We start from the raw sequence: 11776 nt of genomic DNA on the forward strand, positions 1-11776 counted from the left end.
AAGGCTTTTACAAGATAAAACAATTATAGTTGTAAGCATGATGTAAGTGTACTGCCATATATGAGCAGCCTCACACCCCATTTTCTTTACAATACTTGGCACACAACACAAGGGAAGCAAAGGAGTGTAACATAAAAGATATAGTCATTGGTATAACCAAATAACACAATTCATAACTACAAATTAAAACTGATCCTTAACATAGAATAACTACAAATTAAAAGTAAACTTTTAACATTTTTAAAAAAAATGATAGTTTCTAACCTTGGATTGACGGAGAGCCGATAACCCGACCCTAGCTCCGCTGGCCGGAAAGTTCCCAGTGACGAGATCTAGAACCTCCTGGACCCTCGTAGCCTTTCCCAAGTTCCTCCATGACCAACAACAACGAACGCACGATAAGACGAACCAAACTGATTAATCTATAACAAAAACAACAACGAACGATTAATAGTACAAAATCTAAAAACCAAAACCGAAAATCTGGCAAATCAAACCCCAAAAATAAGACGAACCAAAATGAAAACCCTAAAATCAAAACAGCAAACAATTGTGAATAATCCTAAAAATCCTAAAATTCTAAAATCAAAACAAAAAATTTGGCAAATCAAATCCCCAAAAATAAGATGAACCAAACTGAAAATCAAAATCCCAAATAATTGTTAATAATCCTAAAAATCCTAAAACCCTTAAAACCAAAACTAAAAATCTGGCAAATCAAACCCCCAAAAATAAGATGAACCAAACTGAAAATCAAAATCCCAAACAATTGTTAATAATCCTAAAAATCCTAAAATCAAAATCGACAATCTGGCAAACCAAACCCCCAAAAAACGACGAACCAAACTGAAAACCTACAATCCCAAAACCAAAACTGGAAACCTGTCAAAACAAACCCCAAAATTACGACGCATCAAATCAAAATACCAACATAACTGGACAAATAATCAACCATCCTGCTTCAAATTCTAGGGATTTCGTACGGACCTTGTTCATTTTCGTCTGAACCGCAAAAAATGAGGGAGAGGCCGACACAAACCCGATCTCGCCTACGATTACAGCCTATCCTCTGCCTCAATTTTGGCAATTCAAAAGAAAAAGAAAGATCCACCCCCGCCATCAAAAGATCGCCCACCCCTCCCATCAAAATGTTGGTTTCGTTCGTTCTTACTTTGAGTTCGAATCCCATGGCTGGTTAGTGAGAGGAGGAGAAGGAAAAAAGACGGGCGAATGTTGAGTTTTTCTGGGCTGGTGAGAGAAGAAAGCAGGGCCAAAATGATTCAGTAATGGAGAGGCGCCATTACTGACTTAGTGAGGGAGAGGAGGAGATCGCACATGGCAAAGAAAGCAGGCCCAACGTGGCAAAGGCTTAAAGGTAAAACGGGTATTCTATATTATTTTACTGTTCCAAACTTGGGTTGTGGCTTTTATAAGGGTTATAGATTTATTAAGTATCGAATGAGAAAAAAAAAAAAAAAAAAAAATACTGGCCAAGTGGCCAATGTTCTTCCGCCTCTTCCCAACCTTTTACCAATGTGGGCGAAAAGATATTGCGGGACAAATACTCTATCTCTCCGTTTCTCCCCAAAATCTTAATACCCTTTCTTTTGATCTTGATTCATTCAAACCCCTTTTCATTCTCTCGTCGTAAACCTCAATCTTACCCCTGATTCACTACTCTTATTTAGTCTTTCGAACCTTCAATTTCCTCAGAAACCCTAGGATTTCTCAAATGGCGTCGAAGAAGAAAGATTCAGAGGTTTTCAATTTGCTGAACTTGTACCAAGATGATGACGACGACGAAGACATGGAAGATATGGAAAAGAAGGAAGAGGAAGACGATGGTGACAGAGAATCTGAGCCTCAACGAAGAGAAGAAGAATTACGAGGTTCGAATGATGACGAAGAAGAAGGTTTGAAGCTGAATGATGAAGTTGGTGTGCCTAGTGCAGCTCCTGCTATGCGATTAAACTCTAATTCGACTCCGAAGTGGAGCAATTTGAGGCCGCCAACGCCAGTGCAAGCTCAGAGCTCTAATTCGGATTCTGATGTCTCGTGGCAGAGGAGAGAAAAGCCTAGTATTGTTGATTATGCGCATGATGATGTTGCGATGTCTCCTGAGGTACGATAAAATTCTAATTTTATTTTATCATTTTTAGTTGGCTTAGTTGTATGAATTCGGCCGTGGTTCGATTGCTGAGGTGCCTTTTTATAGTTGAGCTGGTCATGAGGAAAATGTCAGTTAGCTTAGTACTGCGTACTTAAGAATTAGAGAATGATTAGGTGACTTTTTTTGTTTCTAATTCAAATCTGAATAAATGTGTATTTGATAGGATAAGTGTATTCTTATGGTTAATGAATGAAGTGGAGTGTTATTATTCTTTCAGGATGGGGAAATCTTGGGCACAAGTGCTGGCCGAGTTATGTATGGTGAAGAGCTCATGACTAATCACGGTAAGGATGTTGTTCACTGAATTCTTGTAATGGCTCACACAAGTGTAGATTGTAATGCGACTTAAGCTTGTGTTTAAAACAGGCAACACTTCACGATGGACATGAATATCGAGAATGATATATCGAGTATTACGTATGCATCCCCAAAAAGCTTATGCTCCTGTCTTTGACATTGATAACAAGTATGTTGATTTTGGCAAGGCTTAGTAACATAACTTAGGCGTTAGTGTCGCTTTGCTGCTAAGGATCTTGGTTAGCAACTAGAATGCCCAGGAAAGCCTATATATAATTGGTTATTTGAAATTATTGATGCCCATTTAATTTAGAATGGATTGTGGTCTACCTATCAATAGATGTGGTGAAACCAAATAGTAAATGTATATGTTTGTGTCTTGGTGCAGATATTCCACAGAGAATACATATAAGCAATGTACATACCATGACACCAAACAATCAGACTGACTCTCCTCAGTTGTCTGCTGAAGTAGATGCCTTACAACTTGATCATAGGGCGGCAAATGAATTAGAAGCTGGGGTTGGGGAAGGTGTCAATATCTCTGCCGAAGATGGACTGGATTCTGACCCGTTACAAAAATTTCTTCGATCACCACCAGAAGAGAAGTGTTTGGATGAGCTACAGGTCAGCACCTACTTACTCTCAGCTCCAAATCACCTACAGTTTAGATGTTTGATCTGTCATCTATTAGTTGTTTGTTTCCTCTCCACTTACGCGAGTCATGTCAAATAATTACATTGCAACTGCCAATGTTGGGTTCAATTTGGCGGTTTGAGGTTCTACTCCCAAACATGATTTAAGAGCTACAAAGTAATTTTCATAGAATGTGCCAAAGTAATTTTTCTAAGAGAGGCAAGGTGAGGCCAGAAGGGAGGAGGAGTAGGGGGTAGGGAGGAAACCCCATTAATCATGGTGAGAATCAAGCATCATTCTTGCTTGTGATGGATGGGAGGGGAGGATTGGCTCTGCTTGTTGATACCAAAGTAGCTTGATATATAGATTTATGAATTTGGACATGAGTTTTACGGGTAATATTTGATGTGTAAGAAAGTAGAATTAGGCTCGTGACATGGTTCAAGAAGTTCAGCGTTTAATATCACAATTTCATAAAATTGATTTTCTTCTGGAGCTTAATCTTCTTTAGGTATTAAATCTGTGCTGCTGGCTATGGTTGCTGCACTAAATTTTTATGATACCTGAATTTTGAAGCCATTAGTAGTACTAACCAACACCCATATTGTAGGTTATTCTCTTTTTATTAGTAATAGTAGTACTATTTCAACTTCGTAAACGAAAACATATTCTTTTTCTATTTTAGGGGTGGGATGCTGTCACTTTAGGCTAGATCTCTGATTCCATGTGACGTATCTGTTTGTCTTGAATATATTTGTTTTAGGGAACTAGCCAAAGTTTCTGTATCTCTAGTATCTACGTTTGGTTGGGTCGGATTGGCCATTTTAGCGTATCAAATGACTAATCCTAGGCACTACTGCTTTGAAGTTAGGAAATCCTTTATAGCTGTCATGGAAGTTGTTATTTATTTTAATTTTAAAACTAGCATTCTATGTGTAGTACGCTGAATATCTGCTAATTCTTAATTGTATCTAGAACAAGATGCAGCTGGCATTATAATGTGTCAAGTCAATTTTTATTTTTCTGTAGATGCCTTACTTTGGCAACAAATTATTTGTTTTGTTTTCTGTTGCAATGATTATTTCTAACATGCTTTATTTTAGCAAGTATGTAGAGGTTTATGTTAGTCTTCTGTTTTTGTAGGAGAAGATAAATAAGTTTCTTGCGTTGAAGAGGCAAGGAAAAAGCTTTAATGTAGAGGTTCGCAATAAAAAAGACTACCGAAATCCTGATTTCTTGCGCCATGCTGTGAGGTATCAAGATATCGATGAGATAGGGTCTAACTTCAGTAAAGATGTATTTGACCCACATGGATATGATCAAACCGACTACTATGACGCAATAGGTTGTTAACACTCTCTTAGAGCTTAGCTTTTTGCATCCTGCACTTAGATGATTACAATGTTTGGGATGATATTTATTTTGAAATGTGGAATGCAATCTTCTCTGTTTTATCGTTTTTGAATATATACCTTTAAATGAATTGCTTCCAGGATTTATTTTAGACTGTTGTGCTGCTGAGTTAAGTGATTCATGTTGAGCAGCACTTGTTTATTTTATTTGTAGGTAAAATTATAAATGATACGTTGAGTACTCAATTTATTTTGTCTACAGCGGTGTTCCCCTCCTTTTGTGTATGGTGGTATTTTTGGCGTCTATTTATGGTATCTAACTGTCACTTATTAAGACAGGAAAACACGCTTTAAACATAAAACCGAATGCACAGTAAGAAATGCTAATATCAAAATTTAGGGATTTTACAGGTCTTTTTTATATTATGTCTGTAGGATATGATTTTCTCCTTGTAGACTCTTATATGATATGTTTTAGTATCATGGGGCCATTTGGTTCACACAAGGAAAAGGACCCAAGAAAGTTTAACGTGGGATACCTGGAAAATAATCAAGAAAGAATTTAAACATTTGTTTGGTTTGAGTGGGGTTAAAAATCAGTGCCCTTTTATTTGTTTGATTCTCAAATAAAGGAAAAAGAATGGAAGCCTTGCTTCAATTTCTCAAACAACATTTCACCTACTCAAATCTCTCCGCTTAGCCACGGCCATCCACCTTCTACTCAACCAATGGCAGGCACAATAAGTTGCCATCAACCACCGAGGTTCTAGATTTTAAACCTTGATGGCCAATTTCAACCATCATGATCATGGAGTCAGAATTTTCCGTTTGACCATAAATACTAAATTAATAGGTTTTGGCTCTCTCTCTAAGCGTTGGTGTTCCGGTTCTACATGTCTGGTTGTAGTTTTTGTGGTGGGTTGTGTAGGTTATGGTGGGTGGTAGCTATTGAAGGGTGGTGGCGGTAGGTATTACCGTATTAGTGATGGTTGTGGGTAAGGGGGTAAGCACAACAGGTACCATGAAATCGCAACTGGAACCAGGTTCTTGAAAAATGAGACTCAGAGTCGGATCATGTTGCAATAGGTTCTGATCAGGGGTACCTTGTCATTTTATAGATTTCAATAAATTGTTTCCAATTTATTAAAAAAAGAACATCATTTTTGCATTGGGCTTTGATTATTTTATAGTTTGGGCTTAAATTGCTATTCTATATCTTTTGTTTCCAAAAAATGAGCTTGAACTGTTTTGTGATTTGGGTTTATGTGACATTTAAATCCGATTCCAGGTTTTGGGTACTTGATAATGCAATCGGAGTTTACAGGGTTGGAACTAGAAGCGGAACTTGAACTTGTTGCAGTAGGTTCCCAATTTTGTTACCTGGAACCTCACTTTCCTTTCCGGATTCGATTCAGGTGGCTGACTTTTTTTTTTCTCACCCCTAGTTGTGGGGGGTGAGTGCTGGTGTCGGTCATGGAGTAGGGGTTGGATGTTAGTTTAGTGGATGTAAAATATAACAAGTGTTGCAGCGTTGGTGCGGCCCCACTGACTGGCCGGGGGGGGGGGGGGGTTTGGTGTATGGTTGACATATGTGGTGCAGTGTTCTAGCCATGGAAGTAGATGGTGCTTCAAGTGGTTTTATAGTTTTAGAGGGGTTTGAGGAAATTAAAATCCCGTCGGTGGGCAGGGAATCATGAAAATGAATTTGTGGTGTCTGTAAACTGGAAACTGGTGATTGAGAATTGCTTAAGTGGTCAACTAAATATCAACTAGGGTAATATAGGGTTCACAACCTTTCCTTTTCTTGTAACCCCCTATCCAAGCAGGGCAAACCAATTTCCTTCTCTCTCTACTCCAGTAGGCTGATTTTTGAAATTGTTCTATTTGCTGCTTGTTTTATATTTATGCTTAAGATGCTATAGATTACTTGCAACATAAATGAACTTTCTTTTCTAGAGTTAACTTCTTCGTTTCCAGCTGTACTTGTTTCTGCTATTGATAGATAAAGTTATACTTACATGATATCTTAAGAGCCCTCCTTTTGTGCATAGGTGAACATTTCCATGGTGTTTAATTTAACATACTCTCTCGTTATAAAATATAAAAAATCCTAGAAGTGTAAAACACTGATAAAAAATGCTGTGCTGCCGTCCTGGCAAGTAACATTCATTTCAAAGTATGTAAGATACTAAGATTTGTAGGTTTCCATTGTTGTTTAGTGTTTAGTCAAGTGGACAAAATGTAGCCTGTAGACAGATGTGATATGCGATAGTATAAATTCTTCTCCTTCTCTCCCAACTTTATGAGGCTGCATTTACCACCTATGCAATCATATCTATGATGGCCATGTGCTTATTCCCCCTGTTTTCTGAAAGCAGAAGCTGATATGAAACGTGAAATGGAAAGGAAGGAACAAGAGCGGAAGAAAACTCCAAAGGTTGACTTTGTTTCTGGGGGAACACATGCTGGAAACACTGCACAGAAAGTTTTATTGCCTAGTCCAGGTGCTCATTTAGTATGCTATAATTAATCTTTGTATTCTTAAAATTCTTGATCTGTTGGTCATCAGTATAATTAGTTGTTTCATGAAATATATATTTGTTGCTTGTATTGCCTGAGCTGGCAGTGATATTTTATCCTGTCAATGGTGGTCTGCAGGTGTTCCCAATTTGCCTTCTGCTGGATCGCAATCAGGTTCAGCTGACATGTTATCCCGGGAGGGTCGACACAATAAGAAATCAAAATGGGATAAGGTTCCACGCAATCTATATTCTTTACTTTATTGATACATCTATTGAGTTGTTCTTAAATGGTTTGTCGGTTTTAGGTGGATGGTGATAGAAGAAACGTGCTGGGTAGTGGCCAGGATACAGTTGGAGCACATTCATCAATTTTTTCTTCAGCGAATGCCGGAGCTGGATATGCTGCTTTTGCGTAAGTTTGCCTATGTGTCCTGTCATTCCTTCACTGGTGTGCCTGGTTCAGAATTTATATAGGGTTTTTTATTGCCTCTTGTGCCTTGTTGAAGATTTGTCCTTGTTGAAGGTCGTGGCTTGGCGCGATGGTCAAGTTTCTACTTGCTATTCGCTAGGTCACGAGTTCCCTGGAAACAACCTCCTTATGAGGCTAATGCTGCGTACATTTGGAAGTTCCCCAAACCCTATGCTAAATAGCGGGAACCTTGTGCACTGGGTACGAACTTTTATTCCTTACCCTGTAGTTTTTGACACAAACCAAAGGTCTCTTTTTGCTGTAGTTTACCTCTAATACTTCTTCGTCTTGGTAGAGATCTTGCAACGTAGAACTTGAATATAGTTTCAAGTTCCAAGGAGGGAAGGTAGGGGCTAGATTATTGTTGTCAGGCCAGTCACCAGTGAAGGCATAGAAATCTGGATGCATTTACATGCCAATATGGGCGTATGGCTATGACCTGGATCTGGACTGTCACCTATTCATAAGTAAAGACATGAATATACCTTTGACAAGTTATATGCATATTGGAAATATTTTCACCAAATTATTATTAGGTTTTGCGCAATTTTTTTTTAAGAAAGTGTCCTGTTTTTCGGAATAATCTATAGAAATACTGGAAGCTGGAAAGGGGAAACGATGATTTTCATAGCAATCAAACATTATTTATGGTATGTCATTCCAAATTAATTGAGTCTTGTTAAGGAAGTAAACAACACTCTTATACTTCCCCGATCGTACTGCTTTTGTCCATCTTTTTATTTTGGGTTTTCCAACACTTTTTCCTTACATAGTTAATTAGTTAGTGGAGTTTCGAGTGTTTCCTAGCTTTCTAGAGTTCAATAATATCTGAGGGGTGTCTTACATCCAAATATAATTGTGGCCGAGGTATGTTGCATTGACTGGAAAGTGAGGTGGCATCATTATCTAGGGAATGGGGATTCGTGCTACCTTTGGAAACTTGGTGGCCAAAACCCTCCTGGCTCTTTAAATCTTACTTCAATATTTTCTTTACTTATTATCACGACGATTTTCTGCATTCTCTCATGGACCCTTGATTTTAAAAGGCGCGAGGCGCAAAAGTCTCAGAAGCCCAGGTGCACACGGCTTTTAATTTTTTTGCAGTATTAATTTTCCATTAAAAGAACGTAAACCTTATTTAAATTAATACTACAAAGAACTTTGAGAAGAGGGGCTGAGAAGTTACACTTGACTACCTTAGTCACTAGCTGAGTACTTTGTAGGGCATCCAGCATAAAAGAAAAAGAGAAAGAGAAGCTGAAGACTTTCAGATTGTAGAGTCCAAGCGTGAGAGAGAGAGAGCTATGGTGCCGGAGATAACCGGAGATGGATGACCAGCGTTCTCTGTCTTAGCAGGCAAGTCAGTGGTCATCAATTGCATGAGATTTGCAATTTAGGGTTTTTCCAGATTAGGGCTTTCAATTAGGCTTTTAATTGACGGAAATTAATTTAATAATAGATTTGGGCTTCTGCTTGAAATTGCTTTATAAAGCATGGGTAAGTTTTTATTTGAATTCTTTAGATCTAGAGAGAGTCTTGCACCGGTAAATTATCTCTCCTCGAACGCAGGCCGTTCAAGGGTCTTCATAATGATTTTTTCTCTGAATTGTAGGTCTTTCTCTCCTCTTTTCTTTTAAAATAGATTTTCTGACCTTTCGGGGCACGTGATTTTGGTTACTCCCTCTGTATTTATTTAAGGGATACACTTGCCATTTTTAGTAACTTATCAACCCCACCATCTAATTAAATAATCTATCTAATATATCCTATGTCTCACCACCCTATTAAATAAATAATTTCCTAACTACACCCCACCCCCCATCCCCTAAAATGACATGGTCCCCACTTGTTTTACTTATTAAAATATCTACCCAATTCCACTTGTTTTATTACTTTATTTCATTCAATTCTTATTCTTAATACCCGCGCCCGGCCAAGTGTATCTCTTAAATAAATACGGAGGGAGTATTTCCTAAAAATATATGTCACGTCAGCAATTGGACGCCTAAGCTACAGAGGCGCGACGCCCAAGGCGTACTGCGCAAGCCCCTTGTGCCAGGGAAAAGGCGTGGTGAGGCGTACTCGGGCGCGCAGCTTTTGTAGGTGGCTGCGCAGCAAGGAAAAGGCGCAAGGGCTTGCGCGGTACGCCTTGGGCGTGCTTTTCAAAACAAAGCTGAAAATTTTACTCTTGTAGTGAAATGGAATTTCAAACAAGGTGTTAGAAGTGTCTTTTGTTGAGATATAAAGGATATATGGTGCGATCCCTGCTAATGATTCATCATAATCCCTAGTTTGCAATAGAAGTTTAGAGGCTAATGTCAATTCTTTTTGGACCCTCTTTAGTCTTAATCACTAAGGCTCAGACTGGGAAAAGTCAGAAAACACTCTGTAGGTTTCTTAAGAGTATAATTTGACGGTACACTGTCTATGCCACTTGAGCAATAGAATTTTTGTAAGACTATGAATCAGTTATAGCACGGTGTCTAGCATTAGTCAACTACTTCGTATTAAAATACCCAGGCTTGTGGAATATCATTAGTAAAAAGAATTGAATTCCTACTTTATTTCACTGGCTACGATTGAGACTTGAATGTTATGCCAACTGCAGAGTTCAAGATGGTGTTCATCAAGTGTGTTAAGTGTCAACACAAACTTTATGGGCTTACCTTGATTTTATTGAACTCTTTTGTCTACTGTCATTGACACTGATACCTAGGGTGCATTTCTGACCCTCATGATATTTCAGGCAACAAAAACGACGGGAAGCAGAGGAGAGAAGATCAAGTGATAAGAAGATAGAGAGGAGAACATGAAACCTTTGTTGGATGAGTTAATTGAAATTTAGGGCCAAAGCCTATGAACGGCTTGTAGTTGTAATATTGATGATCGAGCAACAAGTTGAAAATGAAAGCAGATTGGTAGCAGAATGCAAAACCTGAATCTGTTAGGATCAAGGAGCAGATTGGCACCAGAATGCAAAACCTGAATCTTTTAGCATCAAGGACAAATTAAGACGGGTTGGTTAGACAGCGAATTCTGGAATCTTCGAAAATCATGATTTCTGAGCTACTCTGTCTACGACGTTCATCATAGTCCACCATATATCTTCTCAAAAGAATGTTACTCTGTAAACTAAAAATCTACAAGGAACATATATTTCATGTAGCTTCCATTTCATCTCTGAGCAGCTATTAAAGAACAAAAATGAGCAGTGATCATATTTTAACAATAGGAATAGTTTCGAACTTAATCTGGCTCTGAATTGCTTAAGCTTGGCTCAAAATTTTGATGATCTGCAAGGCTAAGTCGAATAGTAAACTTGAAAGTAGGAATGTTGTAATCTGAATGGGTTGTGTATTTAAAATCTGAAGATTTGGAATTTTGATCGAGTTATTTTGAGCTTGGCTCACTGTTTTATCTGCTCAAAATTGTTAAGAACGGTTTCGACAGCCCTTCTGCATGCCGTCTCAGAGAAGCCCTTCCCCCCCAATCTACTGCTCAATGTTAATTAGGCTATTTTTTTTTTACTGTTAATCTCACACGAGGGACATCTTAATTTCTTAGGCTTAAGCGCTTAACCTTAAAATTTTATTTTAGGCATACAATATAACACGAGGTTTAATTAAAAATTCTGTGGAAGTCGCATTTCTCTGCCGAACATAAAATGGAAAACTACTGAAAAATACTTGTAACTTTTTCTTTTTTGCAGAGGCCTATGATCCAGTTACCAAATTGATAAAAAAAGGTTACGAATGCTTAATAATGAGTTAAGATAACAATGGGGTCTTACCTTTGCCATTTTTCACGGTTAAGGACTTAAATCTTTTTTTTTTGTTACCGTTTAGGACCCGTAAAGCATATTCCATCAAAATTAAATAATATTATGAAAGGTTAGTCCCCATGGTTAAAAGGTTACTCCCTTACATGTATCAACGTATCATTTGCGGTGCAATAAACAATGAGCCAATAAATTTGCAACACGTTTCATGGGAAATGGTAATGCTACATTGAGTTGAGAACTTGCTGATACTTGAAATTATTTGCACAGTTAACATGGGTACTGTTGGATATAGTTAATAGTTTTAGAAGGATATATAGAATTATCTAATCTGCTATATGGCTAATTAGACATTTTTACAAGTTATGCCTTACAAATCATAGTAAGATTGTAAGAATATCAGCAAGTTATGAATATTTGAATGCCATTTGGAATTTCAAGTTTTGATTTTGAGAATGAGACTATAATTATCCATATTGATCTCCCCTTAGGTTGTTTACAAACTTTTATATACGGTGGTCTTACGCAGAAGATCACATTGGTGTCATATAA

General features: G+C 37.9%; 1 protein-coding gene across 1 annotated transcript; it reads left to right on the top strand.

Annotated features, from left to right (window-relative positions):
• Positions 1-1462: 1462 nt before the first annotated feature.
• LOC110776706 (uncharacterized) lies at positions 1463-10863 on the top strand. The gene is made up of 8 exons (XM_021981254.2): positions 1463-2122; positions 2388-2454; positions 2856-3094; positions 4247-4448; positions 6834-6959; positions 7114-7208; positions 7283-7389; positions 10193-10863. The coding sequence occupies exons 1-8, from the start codon at positions 1733-1735 to the stop codon at positions 10257-10259; spliced, it is 1293 nt and encodes a 430-aa protein (XP_021836946.1). The 5' UTR covers positions 1463-1732; the 3' UTR covers positions 10260-10863.
• The last annotated feature ends 913 nt before the right edge of the window (positions 10864-11776 follow it).

Source organism: Spinacia oleracea, chromosome 5, assembly GCF_020520425.1.
Source record: "Spinacia oleracea cultivar Varoflay chromosome 5, BTI_SOV_V1, whole genome shotgun sequence".
NCBI classification, from domain to species: domain Eukaryota; kingdom Viridiplantae; phylum Streptophyta; class Magnoliopsida; order Caryophyllales; family Amaranthaceae; genus Spinacia; species Spinacia oleracea.

What these genes read in the sequence shown, in the direction of transcription:
- LOC110776706 (XM_021981254.2), top strand. Translation starts at nt 1,733, where the DNA reads ATGGCGTCGAAGAAGAAAGATTCAGAGGTTTTCAATTTGCTGAACTTG. An exon ending in AGTGTTTGGATGAGCTACAG is followed by an intron (nt 3,095 to 4,246) that starts GTCAGCACCTAC and finishes CTGTTTTTGTAG; the next exon opens with GAGAAGATAAATAAGTTTCT. An exon ending in AGTTTTATTGCCTAGTCCAG is followed by an intron (nt 6,960 to 7,113) that starts GTGCTCATTTAG and finishes GGTGGTCTGCAG; the next exon opens with GTGTTCCCAATTTGCCTTCT.